General features: G+C 42.7%; 2 protein-coding genes across 7 annotated transcripts; one reads left to right on the top strand and one right to left on the bottom strand.

The window, feature by feature from the left end:
* Nucleotides 1-3,015: 3,015 nt before the first annotated feature.
* LIG4 (DNA ligase 4) lies at nt 3,016-7,628 on the bottom strand. Its single transcript, XM_079995874.1, has one exon. It carries the CDS (start codon nt 6,995-6,997, stop codon nt 4,262-4,264), a length of 2,736 nt encoding a protein of 911 aa, XP_079852000.1. The 5' UTR covers nt 6,998-7,628; the 3' UTR covers nt 3,016-4,261.
* Nucleotides 7,629-8,504: 876 nt separating this feature from the next.
* On the top strand, nt 8,505-12,804 carry ABHD13 (abhydrolase domain containing 13). 6 transcript variants are annotated; one of them, XM_079982028.1, is made up of 2 exons: nt 8,505-8,615; nt 11,616-12,804. In XM_079982028.1, exon 2 carries the CDS (start codon nt 11,651-11,653, stop codon nt 12,662-12,664), a length of 1,014 nt encoding a protein of 337 aa, XP_079838154.1. In that variant the 5' UTR covers nt 8,505-8,615; nt 11,616-11,650; the 3' UTR covers nt 12,665-12,804. The 6 variants fall into 6 exon arrangements, with proteins under 6 accessions (XP_079838154.1, XP_079838158.1, XP_079838157.1 ...); XM_079982032.1 differs by lacking the exon at nt 8,505-8,615 and adding an exon at nt 8,640-8,760; XM_079982031.1 differs by lacking the exon at nt 8,505-8,615 and adding an exon at nt 8,640-8,711.
* The last annotated feature ends 2,729 nt before the right edge of the window (nt 12,805-15,533 follow it).

Below are 15,533 nucleotides of genomic sequence, written 5' to 3' on the forward strand. Positions count from 1 at the left end.
TGGAGGGATGATAGTATTAGTCCATAGTACTAAATTACTCTTGGTGCTATGTATCACACCACTGTGTTTCTGCTCCTTTTGGGATTTCTAGCTTGTGGGTTTAATGCCCTTTGACATACAGAGTGACACCACCTTCTTAAACTCTCTTATACAGTTGTACCTCAGTTCTCAGTTCTCAAACATTTTGGCTCCCAAACACCGCTCCCGAGTGTTATGATGTGCGAACCATTTTTGGAAGCTGGACATCTGACAGGGCTTCTGCAGCTTCCGACTGGCTGCAGGAGCTTCTTGCAACCAATCTGAAGCCGCACATTGGTTTTCGAACATTTTGGAAGTCGAACAGACTTCTGGACCGGATTCCCTTCAACTTCCAAGGTATGAATGTACTGAGAAATAACTCCAGAGGAACAATTCCAAAGAAACAATTCCCCCACCAGACCTTCACCCCCATACAGCACCAGATCCAGCCATAGGGAGCCTCAGCAGCATTTGGTCTGTCATCCTCTCCCTGCTCCAATCCTTGCACTACCAACCCTTCGTGTGAGTCCCCGTAGGAGCACTCCTGCCCTTGAAGGTGGTCCAGCTAGGGCTGGATTCCCCAGATTAGGAGCCCTAATTGCCACAGGTAACAGCCATGGAGACATCCAGCCCCGCCTGGTTGGGGCAGGTCCAAATGGTGCAGGGCGATGATGCACCAAATACGGGGGCTCCCTATGGCGGGTGCTGTATGTGGGTGAAGGTCTGGTGGGGGGATTGTTTATTCCTTAGTGTAAGGTTTTTATTGCTGTTTAAGGTTTACTATTTGAGGGGGGTGGGGTTTGTTGCTGTTTGAGTTTTTCCTATTTTGTTCAAATAAAGACCTCTTTTCCCTCATATTGTCTACGAAAGATCCTTTAAACAACCTGCAGTGTTAACTGGCAAAACAAGCAGAGTCCTTGGAGACCAAAGAAAGAAATGACAATTTCGTACCTGTTTGGTCTGGCTTTATTTGTAAGCAGGAACATGGCCAAGAAACCTCCTTGGCCTATGAAAGAATATGGCTGATATAGTAACTAAGAACGTTTGAATACTTGGATTATTTCCCTTAAAATAATAGGCTTCATGTTTTGTAACCTTGCCTTTGTTCCTCCATAAAGTACAGAAGCTGGTGTGGCCCTGGCTTGGAAAGGAAGCTTAGCATGCATTTTTCTACTGGCCTGCAATTTCCCCTTCAATATTCCAAATAATCAAAATTCTACCATTTATTAATGTCTAGGGTTTAGGAGGTTCCCCCCCCCCGCACATCTATAACAATAGTTCCAGTTGCTACCTTCACATACCTGTGCTTTATTTTAACTTTATTTTAGGTCTATAATTGTATATGGACTATGTATAATGTCTAACCCTAACCCTATAATTTCCTATAGTGACTCCACCTGCTGATCGGCCTTCTTGCTCCTGATGAGAGCCAGCTGGCTCCAGCTTTCTTTTTTTTTTTTTTAAAGGATAGAGTGTTTTTGAGAAACATAGGGTCTCAAGTACAAGGGGCAACTCTGGACTGTTGGACTGGCTAGTGTCCTAGTCCTGTGCTGTCAGCCACGGCAGAGATTAGTGGAGGGAGAACCAGTCGAGTCTCAAGGGGGCACTTGCCAGGTGGCAGAGTCCATATACAAGGTCCAGTCCAGTCCAAGGTCAAGAGTATCTCAGTTCACGTAGTCAGATGATCCAAGGGTCAAGAAAGCCAAGCGTCCAAGCCGAGGTCACGAGAAGCAAGAAGCAGCAAGGTCTGGCCAGGAACAACTAATGTTGTTTCCAGCAACTGAGGCTGGAAACTCTGCTTACAAAAGCTGGAGCTTTCTGCTGCTGCTGCTCAGCAGGTGAAGAAGATTCCTGGTCCTGGACCCCTGCCTCCCGCTGCCCCCTCCTCAGCTCGCTCACTGACACTATCCCTCGCACTGAGACCTGACATGGCCAAGCCAAGCCGAGAAATGTGGCAAATGAACAAACAATGCATGTATGACATTTTATTTGAAAAGGGGGGGGGGGGCAAATATAAATGTGAAATATAAATGCAATGCAAGAAAGGGTATGTGTTGATGTATTTTAGTTGGTATGTGGCCTAAAATATCAAACCTTTTCCCACACTTGATCTGGAATGAAAGAAGACAGCAACACTGTATTAGGGTCTTCCCCTTCCTCTTTAGCTTCAAAACCTGTGATTATGAGTGATTATGTCACCTAGTAGAAAATTTAAAAATGTTTGGATAACAAAGACTCTTCAACATTAGTATTGTCAGCGTCCAAAATACCGTATTTTTCGCTCTATAACACGCACCAGACCATAACACGCACGTAGTTTTTAGAGGAGGAAAACAAGAAAAAAAATATTCTAAACGAAACAGTGGATGTATGATTTTTGTGGTTCATGCTGTGGCCACAGACATGTGACCTGACAGTGAGTTTGGAGTAGCCCAATGCAAAAATCCTGAGGATCCATGTGGATCCATGCTTTGTAACCACGTTTTTGCACCACTGTGGCCCCAGGCAACAGTGGGTGCGTGATTTTTTTGGTGCAAGATGTAGCCATGGACATGCTATGTGATCTGATGGTGAATTTGGGGTGACCCAGTGCAAAAATCCTGAGGATCCATGTGGATCTGTGCTTTGTAACCACATTTTAAGTGGGGAGGGAAGGAAAAGCACTCAAGGGACAAGGAGCATGCATGGGGTGTGTGGAGAAGGATGCTGCTAATAATGCTATTTAGCGAGCTGAGTGGGGAGGAGAGAGGGACAGAGAGCCTGCTTGCTTTAAAGGAGCCAACCGGACAGTGTAAGCGGCTCCTTTCCTCTCCCGCTTTGCTCCTTTAAAGCAAGCAGGCTCTCTGTCCCTCTCTCCTCCCCACTCAACAGCTCTTCTCCCTCTTTGCTGTTTCAAAGCGAGCCATGGAGGAGGGAAGGAAGGGGAACCATGGATCCTCTGCTCACAACTGCAGCAGATCCACCCCCAGCACCCGTAGGCATTCGCTCCATAACACGCACAGACATTTCCCCTTACTTTCTAGGAGGAAAAAAAGTGAGTGTTATGGTGCAAAAAATACGGTATATCAAAAAGTGTTCCTAGTATACTTGAAATACATCAGAAAGTACTCTCAGCAAGTCTTTCTGATTTCAAAATCAGAAGCAGTTTTTTTTTTAAAAAAGTATTTTATTTGTATAGTTATTTACAGAGCTTTCTTTCAAAGGATGAATGCCTGGATTTAATTTAGACTTTTAAATTCAAATTGTAACCTGCAAACTGCAATCCTGTGACCCCAGAAATATATCCCAAGAGTCCAAGGAAACATCAAGAGCCCCCTGTCCATCGATGATGGAGAAATAAAATGTCAGATCCACCACACAACATTTATGGAAACATCTAACAGCTTTTGAAGCTCCAACATTGGTAAGGGCCCCAAGCTGCTGTGAATTTCTCTCTCCCCCCCCCCCCCCCGCATTTCCCTTAAAGTTTTTCCCAGTGGAAGGAAAATAGTTATTTATAAAAACATCCATTAAAAGGACGGGAGTGCAAGATCACATATCCACCCTCATTTCTTTACTGCCAGGAAGAGCAGAGTTGGAGAAGGCAGTTCAACCACCTTCTGTACCACCCCTGTAAGACTGAAGTCTAAAAATACCTATGTGGGACAAGCCACAGGCTGCCACAGTGGAGACGCCTGGATCCTCACTGGCAGCTGTGCCGGCAGAGCTCTACAGAGCCCAGCACAGTGACTAGATCAGGCTTCCTCATCCTTGGCCCTTCAGATGTTTTTGAGACTACAATTCCCATCATCCCTGACCACTGGTCCTGCTAGCTCGGGATCATGGGAGTTGTAGGCAAAAAACATCTGGAGGGCCAAGATTGAGGAAGCCTAGACTAGATCCACAGTACTGGAGGTGGTTACACTTGCTTGGTTTATAGTCCTATTGGGTTTGACTAAATTACTTCAGGTGCACTTTCTCCAGTTCAACTCATTTGCAAGTTGGGTTTATGTTTAACAAATATTTGACCAAAGCAGCTATATAAATGTGCTAGCCGCAGCTCAATAAAATGGATGGTTGCTTTTTTAAAAAATAACCTAATTTTCAGCACCATACCTGAAAGCTTTTCTTCCATGTTCATACTTGTGAAACTTTATCTACAAACGTCAAAATGAAGTGAAGTATTAAAAAGAGCCTGGCAGAATTCATTAAATAGATAAATGAAGTTAATCAAAGTAATTATTTTCCTATTAAATGAAATGATTTAAATTAAGTAAACATTTTCATTTTGTAACTTGCCAGTCTTTATAGAATCCTTTACCCACTGCTCAGACAAAATTTTAAACTTCCTTTTGAACGTTCTTCTCGCAGTCTTTATCTCCTTCAAATGAGCAGGATCTCCACTGATTACATGGGACACACCCTCTTCAAGCTGCTGAACCACTTTTGCTCCATGAAATCGAAGTATCAGTGCTGCAGTTAACAGTTTTGTTTGTTTAATCCTAGCACCTGAATTACTCAATTCATCAGAAGGAGCCAGGTAAATTGTGTGCTGCCTGAACATACTTAGTGGAGAGCTTTCCCATGAATAACGTGCTTCTATGTCAGCAATTGCATCCTGAGAGATCTCTGCCTGAAAGTTATTCATTCTTGAGAACACATGCTTTAGTTTGGCAATATCAGTATCACCTGTGTAACTATCACCATAGCAGTCATATTCACAGGCAAAATGCTGTTTTGTTTCTGGAGACATGTGAATCATGAAATCAAGCTGCCAGGGTACAAATGTTTTGGCTTGAAAGCACTGTAAAAGCCACTCCGCTCTCACAACATCATACTTGTCAGAAGAAATAATATTTTTCACTCTGACATTCTCAATTCCTGCAATCACACAATAGGTGTCCAAACCAGGATTCTGGACTATGCTGCCGCCATATTCCGCTATTTTACTTTCCAGCTGATATTTTGAATATTTTTGTGTCCCTGTCATAACACAAAACTCAACATCTTCAAATATACTGGAAATCTGGTTTACATTTGAAAGATCAGGAGCTTTAAAATGATCTATTAAACCAATTTTTTTTTTAATCTTGGGCACAGTTTTACGTTTCTTTCCTTGTGGCTCATCATTATCTATATCAAAGTGCTTAGTCGCTAGCTTTCCACAAGCTTTACCTCTGAGTTGCTCTAGAATGTCAAGAGTCATACAATCATGCCAGTCTTTATCTTCTCTTATCCTCTCAATACGAGGGAAACGTAATGTATAATCAGTTTTGTACATATCACTGCTCACAATCTCAGCTGCTTTAATCTGGACGATGACTGAATTACAAGGCTCAATATAGACTTCAGGCTTCTCAGTTCCACACAAGATATTAAAAGGAGGATCTCTTTTACGATAAGGTTTCCAATATTTGGCTAATTTCAAGCCAAGATCATAAAGTTCTTTCATAGTGTAACCAGAACCAACACGACAAATGGAGTGGAACACTGACGGTTTTTCACCAGGCGGAGGAGTCTCAGCAACTGCACATAAAAAATGTGACATCATGCCACCACGAAGACCTTTTCCCCAGTAGCCCCCAACAATTAAAAGGTCTAGTTCATCCATTAGTCCACTAACATACTCTGGTTTGATCTTGAACCATCCTTCCCCACGTTTGTCCGGCTTGTAAATTGACATGGGATCTTTTACTACAATTCCTTCTTCTCTGTTATCTATTGCTTCATTTAGAGAATCTATTACTTCTTTCTGAGTGTTAGCTTGATTTTTAGGAACAAACTGCAAACGACCTTCTATTGGTGTAAATATCTCGTTCAGTTTCTCATATCTTTTGCTCAACATCTCATGACCCAATTTTTGGTTATTAACCATTAGAACATCAAACACACAGAAGCATGTCTGTAATTCTGAATCATCTGACATCTTTTTGATGTCAAATTTGCTACCCTTCTGTACAAAGTTCTTTGTGGTGGGATTGTAGGCCATCATTTCACCATCCAGAATGCAGTTCTGAATATTATTGTTGAAGATATTATGAATAAATGGAGTCAATGAACCTTCCAAGGGAGAAGCTCCAAACTGCTGAGTATAATCATACCCATTTCGGGAAAAATACTTGTAAACATCTCCATCTTTGTGCATCTGCATTCGCTCACCATCTAATTTGGTTTCTATGTAAAAACTCTGGTTGTTCATTTGTTTTTCAATTTGTTGTATATCAGCAATAGCAGCAAGCATCGGTTTAAAGGCAGAAAATAATGTAATAGAAACATCACTAAGAAATACAGAAGGATTGTGTAACTGTCTACAGACTTTCTCCAAATCAGTTGTAACATTGTGCAACTCTGAAGCATCAGGATGAAAGATGGAAAGTAAGGTTTGCTGGCTGACACCAAGTTTCAAATCTTTTATGATCATCCTGATCAACCATTTCTGTTCAAGTGCTGAACTCTGAGTTATTAACTGAAGAAGGCTCTTCTTGACCAGATCCCTCCTTTTGGCAGCATTATTATTAGAAATGGAATCTAAAATATCGTTCACTTGTTTTATGGTCAGTTGACCTTTCCTGGGACACCTTTGTTTCAAGACAAAATAGGCAATCATAGCAAAGTCTCCAGCATGTCCCCGTGAGCCAGTAGGTGTTCGATAATTTAAGAGTTCTAAAGCATCTTTTCCATCTTTGGGTAAATTTAACAGCTCAATATACAGCTTAGCAAGCATGGTTTCTTTAATTCCATAAGCCATCCTTTCTCTTTCCAACTGTGGAAGAATAAGCCTCATTGCTGGATAAAAAGAATCTGTTACATCTTTTTCATTTTTATGAAGAGCATCATGATATTTCCTCCAGGAATCTAAAAACTCCTTGAAATTCTTGGTTTTCTCAGGTCGGGATTTGCATTTTTGTATTCGTTCTAATGTTGAACAGAGATCTTCAAAAGGAACTTGTGATGCCACAGTTAGTTGGGAAGGAGAACAGGAAGTAGAGATGGAAGACATCTTGAGTATTCCACTACAAAAAGAAAGAAAATAGCAAGCTTGTTTTCAAATAGTACAACTCCCACCTTATTCCTGCTTTTCCTTGAATTAGCCACATTGCTCTACGTTTAAAATGAATTAAAATCTCAGCTTTATTACACAATGTTAGGTCCAGTCACGGATGACTCTGGGGTTGCGTGCTCATCTTGCTCTTTAGTTTAGAAAAATGGTAAGATGATACATACATCATTTTATTTGTATGCCATCTATGCATGATGTGGTGATAGCTGCGGAGGGATTTAGGAAGTTTTTCTCTTCTCATAACTCAGGGCCACCCTGTGAAGCTGAATGTTGGAAAGAAAGGCAAAAAAGTACTTTTTCACACAGTGCACAACTAAACTATGGAATTCATTCCTGCAAGACATAGCGCTGACCACCAAAATCTGATGGCTTTAAAAGAGCATTAGATAAATTCATGGAGCCATAATGGGAATGTTCTACCCCCACAGTAAGATGCATTTTGCCTCTTAATGCTAGCTGCTGTGAATCACAAGTGAGGGGAGAGGGGGCTGTTGCTCTCATCTCCTGTGTGGGCACTTCTTCCACAGCGTTAGCCACTGAGAGAACAGATGCTGGACTTGAGGGGTCAGTGGTCTGGAGTGGCCGAAAGAGGAGAGAGCAAGAGACACACGTGTTCATACTAGAGGACAATGTTGAAATATCTTTAGTTTTCACATTTGGGAGGAGCACAACGCCGCAGAGACCGATACAGAAATCACATGCTGACGTAGCTGCGACTGCCCGCAGGTGTGTCCAGGCCACTTCGGGGGCTCCTGGCGGCCAAGGTAAAAAGGTAAAGGTACCCCTGCCCGTACGGGCCAGTCTTGACAGACTCTTGGGTTGTGCGCCCATCTCACTTAAGAGGCCAGGGGCCAGCGCTGTCCGGAGACACTTCCGGGTCACGTGGCCAGCGTGACATTGCTGCTCTGGTGAGCCAGAGCCGCACACGGAAACGCCGTTTACCTTCCCGCTGGTAAGCGGTCCCTATTTATCTACTTGCACCCGGAGGTGCTTTCGAACTGCTAGGTTGGCAGGCGCTGGGACCGAGCAGCGGGAGCGCACCCCGCCGCAGGGATTCGAACCGCCGACCTTTCGATCGGCAAGTCCTAGGCGCTGAGGCTTTAGCCCACAGCGCCACCTGCGTCCCCTGGCGGCCAAGGCGACCCAGCAGGAGCAGCGCGGGGGCTTCTCCCCCCACGTCCAGCCCTGGGCCGGAGGCGCCGGAGAGTTGGCCTGGCACGCAGAAGGGAGAGACCCCGCAGAGCCGCGGCCGGCCTGCTGGGCCCAGGGCTCCGGCTCGGAACGAGGCGGCTTCCCCGCCCCTCCCTGCTCACCTCCGCGGGGCTCCTCCTCGTCCCCCTCCGCCGCTCCCACAGAGACCAAAGCAGAGCCTGACAGGAAGAGCGCCCGACGGCCTTTCTGCTCTGCGCATGTGCGCGTGCGAAACCTCGCCTGTTCTCGCGGAGTTTCCACCACCAGGCGCTTCCCTGATAGGCTCCGTCGCGGCGCTCGTTGGAAACCTTTGCCCTTCGAACTTTGTCCCGGAAGCGTTGCCGTCCGTGCCGGTTTCCCGGAAGTGGTGAGTGGGCGAGGAGATTCCTGGCCGGGGGGCGGGGAGGAGGACGGGGGAGACGGGAGCGGGGCGCGGGCATGTCCCGCCCGGGACCGCGATGAGGTGGGCGCCTCGGGGCTCCATCCGCCCGAGCGGAGCAGCGGAGGCTCAGGTAGGGGCGGCTGGGGAGCCGCGGGACTCTCTTCTCGGCCTCGTCCCCCGCCTCCCTTAGCCAGCGCCCGGGAGCAGGCAGCGAAGCGCGGCTTGCCTGGCGCTTCCTGGACAGGGCGGCGGCGGCGGCGGCTCTCGGTGCTGCAGGAAGGCCCTTTCTCCCGGCTGACCCTTCCTCGGCCCCTCACGAGGGAAAGCGCCCTCCTGCCCAGGGCCCACATCCCGCCTCCTTGTCTCGCCTTCGAGGGCAGCGCAGCCCGGCGCCGTCGGTTCTGACCGGTTGCCGCTCTCTCTCTGGCCTCGCTACGTGAAGATCCGCCGGCAGCCTCATTACTTAGCTCGAAATGACATTCTTTGGAATTTAGCCCTGCTGAGTTTGTATAGTATCTGAAATAAGTGTGCTTCGCAGTTCCAGTTTGTTTCAGTGGGATTTGCTTCGATGTGCGTATGTTCACGGTGGTAGAATGGCTTTGTGCATGTTTACCTGGAAGTCCTGATTTTTCCAAGTAATAATGCATGTAGCCTCCACTCTACTATAAGGCAAAAGTTTGGCTCTATGGTGTCATTCCAGAAGCTTTGGTGATAGCCACAGTAGAAATCCAGGAAAGCTGTCTGGGTAATATATTGTTAAAAATATGATTTAATAGCCTAAAAACTTGCTTGTGAAAAATCACATCATTCTGGGAACATCACTCTTGGATGCATAGTTGAGTTTGTGATTTCTCTTTTGTATGTGAACACTGCAGCCTGTAGTGCCCTATTAAAAAAGCAACTCTTAACTGGAAATTAATAAGAATGATGTCTGATACAAGATGTTTTCCAAAGCTGCAATTACTTATTTGATAAATTTAACAGTTATTAATGTAGCCTCATTCCTGTTTTTCAAAATTAACATTTATGATAGTGAGGCAATACTGGCTAATATACTTCCTTTTGTAACTTGGCACACCATCGGTACTCCTTTAAGTGCTGTATGTCCTGTTTCTGGATATGAAGGCCTAACAATACAGTATCCAGTTGAAATGGAGCAATTACAACTACAGCATATGCAGTATTCTAAATGTGACTGAATCATACATTTTGTGCGCGTGTGGCTATGGACCTAAAGGACTATGGAACTTCCCATGAGTGGTAGTGCAGGTGGCTGTCTCTGCAAGCTTTTAAGTAATCATTAGTCTATTTCAGATGGCTTTTACCTAACATATGCTGTAATCCTATTTGCTTTAACCAGGTAGCTTAGAAGGTTTTAAGTGGTGGTTTTGCTGGTTTGATGAGTTGTTTTATTATTATAGGTTTAAAATTTCTGGTATCGTATATTCTGCTGCCAACACTACTATTTACTCAAATCAATGTCGCTCCTGGCCTTTTGAGCATCAAAGTGTCTTTGATGCTACACTGTTCAAAGTGGGGTGACCAACTGTGGTCATGGGCGGGATGGAAGAGGGTGACTAGAGGAGCATGAGGGAGATGCAAGCAGGGCCCCCCTAGAAGCAGGGAGTTTGAGCGATTAAGAGAGGTCAGGAGAAGGAGGGCCTTCCAGGACAGGCGTAGAGACTGAGAGTCACAGTGTGAGTGCCAACTTAGTTGGCCCTGCTACACAGCAGCAAAACAGTCACAGTCGTGCTGGCTTGCCTCCCCCTCTGCCACCCCACTCAAAAAGAGTCCTGCACATTGCTGAGCAACGGGCCAGTTAGGCCCAGAGGAGGAGTTTGCCCCCTCAATGCAGACTTCATCCTCTTGGGAGAGATCCAGAGTGAAAGGCTAGAGGTGGGAAGCTCGGAGCTAGTGGTCAGTTTCAGCAATGTTTTAGCTGGATTAAGATGAACCAGAGAAATCTGCTGTGTTATTTTCTGTTAATAAGGAGCTAATTGCATTCCGTGCCTTTCATGTATGTGCCTGCCCTGTGGTTGGATTGGATTGTTGATAGCTCCTTGACAGTTGTTCACAAATTTATAAAGATATAGGTTTGGGAAACTACCCCCTCTAAATGACTAAAAGACGTATTTTGTGCACAAAATTTATTTCATTTTCAGCTGAATCCCCTATCTTGTCTTTAATTGCTTTCCAAAGATCCATAAAATCTAACAACATCGTTTTTGGTAGTCCTATATTTTTATTTTATTGGTCCTCAGTTACCAGGCACCTGTGTTACTTTATCCTATTATTCTGAATGGCTTTAGTTTGAAGCATTTAGGCTTTTTGTGTATTGTCTATATCATTGATCACTGGTCCTATTAGCTAGGGATTATGGGAGTTATAATCCAAAAACAGCTGGAGGGCCAAGTTTGGCCACCACTGGTCTATATGATGCTAGCTGGGATCCAGAGCCTCCTTACGTGAAGGCACATCTGTTTCTAACAGTTTCTCTTGATTCCCTAATCCTGCTCTGCACTCCCAGACATATTGTAGTGTTTGTGAGGGTAGTAGCTGCTTTGGGGGGCATAACGACTGGTAGGGGTGTTTGAAAGATGCTAATCAAATTGTACTTAGTGATTGTATTTAGAAAAGTGTCATTTAAGCAGCTCCATAATTCTTTCTGCTTTTGCTATTGAGCTTTGGAGTTACTTCTTGTAGAAGGTCATCTCCCCACTTTATTACACATTATGCTCTCTGAAGAAATACTAATGGCATTGATTACACACAATATTCTAGATCTAGATTTCCTTCCCCCCACTGTATTTCAATTTATTTTGAAAGCCCACGCGTCTTTTTATTTATTTAAATTATTTATTTAAATTTATTTTGGAGCCCACGCGTCTTTTGCACTACATAAAGTATAGGTATGAATTACCTTATACATTTGTTGTCCCTTTTAAAAGTTGTTTTTAAAGAAGCTTATTTATTTTCTTTTTTCAGGCTTCATATGGACTAAAGATTCATTGACTACTATAATGGAAAAATCATGGATGCTTTGGACTTTCATTGAAAAGTGGCTCCTTGCATTGGTCTCATGGTCCTGGGGCCTCTGCCGTATCTCTCTCTTACCTTTGATAGTAACTTTTCATTTGTATGGAGGCATGATATTACCTCTGTTAATATTTGTATCTATTGCAGGTATATTATATAAATTCCAGGATGTGTTGCTTTATTTCCCAGAGCAACCTGCTTCATCACGACTCTATGTCCCCATGCCTACTGGCATCCCACATGAAAATATCTTCATCAAAACCAAAGATGGTGTGTTGCTCAATCTGATTCTTCTCAGAAACACAGGAGACAATTCCTCATATTCACCTACTATCATTTACTTTCATGGAAATGCAGGAAACATTGGTCACAGACTACCCAATGCTTTGCTGATGCTGGTGAACCTGAAAGTAAACTTATTGCTGGTTGACTATAGAGGCTATGGAAAAAGTGAAGGAGAAGCAAGCGAGGATGGCATCTATTTAGATTCTGAGGCTGTGCTAGACTATGTGATGACTAGATCTGATCTTGACAAGACAAAAATTTTCCTCTTTGGACGATCCTTGGGGGGAGCAGTTGCTATTCGCCTAGCATCTGAGAATTCCCATAGGATTTCTGCCATCATCGTGGAGAACACATTCCTTAGTATCCCGCACATGGCCAGCACTCTGTTTTCTTTCTTTCCAATGAGATACCTTCCTTTGTGGTGCTATAAAAACAAGTTCCTCTCCTATCGAAAAATATCTCAATGCAGAATGCCTTCACTGTTCATCTCTGGGCTTGCTGACCAGCTGATTCCTCCAGTTATGATGAAGCAGCTTTATGAGCTTTCCCCTGCTCGGACTAAGAGATTGGCAATATTTCCAGATGGAACTCATAATGACACTTGGCAGTGCCAAGGCTACTTCACAGCACTTGAACAATTCATCAAAGAAGTTGCAAAGAGTTATTCCCCTGAAGAAATGGCAAAAATGTCATCTAATGTAACAATAATATAACTAACTCCAGTCTTTGTGTCTGATACAACTGCATTGTACCTGGATTTGTAGAAAGTGATAAAGAATGACAATTTTTAAAGTGTGTACTCTGTCTTGTACTTATCTAAAGAGCAAAATTAAACATGGAGAGATCTAATAAATTATGAGCCAGATAGTTTTTACACTTAGCGTTATAAATTAGTGATGTTTTTGATAAAATTAATCTTAATTTCCATTTCTTAGATTAAGACACATTAATAAACTTATTGGTAAAATTTAAGTTAACCCTTGGGGAGATCTGATGTGGTGCAAGAGGAATCCACTTGTGCAATGGGCCTTCTTTCCTTTGTAGCCCCCCCCCCCTTTCCCAAATTTTGCTCCAGAGGATTATAGGATGCTTCATAGAGCAGGGTGGGATGGGGCAGGGAGAAGAGAAACCGGAAGTTCTGTTGTACAAGAAGATTTCTGTTGTGCAGGCAGACAGACATCATTGGATGTTCCACAGGTTTTAAGAGAAGAACAGAGCTGTTGCATGCAGTGTACGTTTGGGCTGCATAGGTAACCATGATTAGCGACACACACTGTAGCTAGAGCTTTGGGATGCATGATAAACCCCAGAATTCTTTTGTTATGCATCTCAGATTGTGTGCTTAATATTATAAGTAGCACTAATGGCCCCCTGGGCTCCTTCGGGAGGAAAGGCAGGGTAGGAATTAAACAAATTATGGAAGTACACTCTATTCAGTATGACATGGCTGCGTTCATTGCTTATTACATCCCCGTGCAGGATGAATGGAGAAAAGATGCATTTAAAGTTAATGATATATTAGTGCTGATATTCTCATCCAGTCATGAAGACGGGCTGACTAGTGTTCATGTTGCTATGTTTGCTATCCTTATACTGGAAGGTTTACTGCCGTTAGCACTTGTGCATTTTGCCTCTTGTGCTTGTTCCCCTAGAAGCCATGAGTGCTAAATGCATCAAACCTAAAGTCTGGTTGGAATATTGCTTTCTACTTAAGCAACAATATGGCAATTGGGAGAAGCTGGACTACAAGGAAAGGGTTTTTTTAAAAAATCTGCTTTTCATATCAAACTCCTCTTTAACTATTTTAAAATGTTTAATTAAAAAGTTTTCTTGTAGGGGAATTGGGTTTCTTTCATTGCAGCGTGGTTGCCATTTTCTAAACACTGTTGACAGATGTCATGTAACATGAATAAAACTGAAAATATTTTGGTTATTAAAGGCTAGAATCCTAGGTGTACTTCTCAGGAAATAAGTCCCACCAAACAACAGGACTTCCTCATGAAAATATACTTAGGATTGAGCTATTAAGAGGGCCAGACTAAGTGATGAAGACGAGTATTAAATAATGAGTTTGATATTGAGCATACTTTACAAAATCAAATTACTTATTCTATTAGGATATCTAGTGTGTGTGTGTGTTCTGTTTTATTTTTGCTTTATACACAGTGCATTTATTGCAAAAAACTGGGTTTTTTATTTTCTGAGAAAAAGAAAAAACAGTTTACCCATTTATAGTGCTCCAGAATCTTACAGAATGCAATTTTAACCACTCATTTTTTTAAGATGTAGTAAAATAAAACTGGTTGTGCTTGTTTGAAGAGTGCATAAATTGTGCAGGAAGTGGAAAACTAATGGGTAATACTCAATTGTTAGTCATACTCAGAGTAGACACATTGATATCAGTGGACTGAAATTACTTAAATCCATTGATTTCAGTGAGTCTGTTTAGTATGACTAACATTGGATATTGCCCCTTAGAACCAATATTGAGTATCTATTTGAGGACATTTTCTTTCTGTTTTTCCTCTATCTTCTCTGACATAATTGTTTCCTGTTTAGTCTTCTTCCAACATCTCATTCATCATTCTTTTAACATTTATTACATGACACAGAAACTGCAAATAATCTCTTAAATAATTTGATATATTTCAGGAACTACAGCATTTGTACTTTGCCATTCTTTTTTGTGGTATGCTATTTTAGCTTCATCGGTTTTGGAAACATGCCTCTATTAGTGTTCACAGAAAGTAAATTAAGCCTTATACAAAACCTTCAACATTAGCATGCAATAGCATACTGTAGGATGTAGATCATACCATCCACAGTTGTAGAAAGCGTGAAGTTAAAACAGTGCAGGAATGCTGCAATGACACCCTAGACGACAATGATCAGTATATTATTGCTTTGGAAGAGAATCTTATAGTAATTATTAATCTTATAGCATTTGTTGTAGATATATCCCTTTCCCCTCATCTTTTCATAATGATATGTGTATTTGCTATGTGCACTTTGACTTTGCTTGGAGCTCATCATCTTGTAGAAAAAATATAGGTTACATTATCTTTTATATAAGAGCAGCTGAACAGCCTTTTGTGGGACAGTAAATCAGCCGAGACTTGAGCTTCGAATTTTGTCTCTGAAATTTGTGGTACTTTCCAGAAAGATTAGCAATGGTCTAGGGTTGAATGAAGAATGATTCGTTGACTCCCCAGTTATGCCTGAAGAGATAAGAGAAGTTTATGCTTTCAAGTAAGTACTTGTGCAGAGCTAAGAGTATGATGCTTATATGAAATTTGTGCTTGTTTTCACAAAGAGTATTTGCATAGGAACTGTATCAAGCCCCTTTCCATTTCAGATGTCCCCCCTATCCCCTCAGGAAGGTCATGCTTTTAAATATTATAGCACAAGCTTATTGGGTCCAATTGTAATGACAGGTGTATTGTTTTGAATACATTTTTACCTTTGATAATTCAGCAAAAAAATCTGGATTAATTTATGGGACCAATTGAGGGTCTGTTATCAAGGGTTTGTGCATTGTGGCACAAGGTAATACTGAAATCAGAGTAAGGATATTTAAATGTC

This window comes from Podarcis cretensis, assembly GCF_951804945.1.
Source record: "Podarcis cretensis genome assembly, chromosome: 1".
NCBI classification, from domain to species: Eukaryota; Metazoa; Chordata; class Lepidosauria; order Squamata; family Lacertidae; genus Podarcis; species Podarcis cretensis.

Coding starts and splice junctions, on each gene's coding strand:
- LIG4 (XM_079995874.1), bottom strand. CDS start 6,997: ATGTCTTCCATCTCTACTTCCTGTTCTCCTTCCCAACTAACTGTGGCA.
- ABHD13 (XM_079982027.1), top strand. CDS start 9,872: ATGGAACTTCCCATGAGTGGTAGTGCAGGTGGCTGTCTCTGCAAGCTT. Junction 9,924..11,615: donor CTGTCTCTGCAAGCTTTTAA/GTAATCATTAGT, acceptor TTCTTTTTTCAG/GCTTCATATGGACTAAAGAT.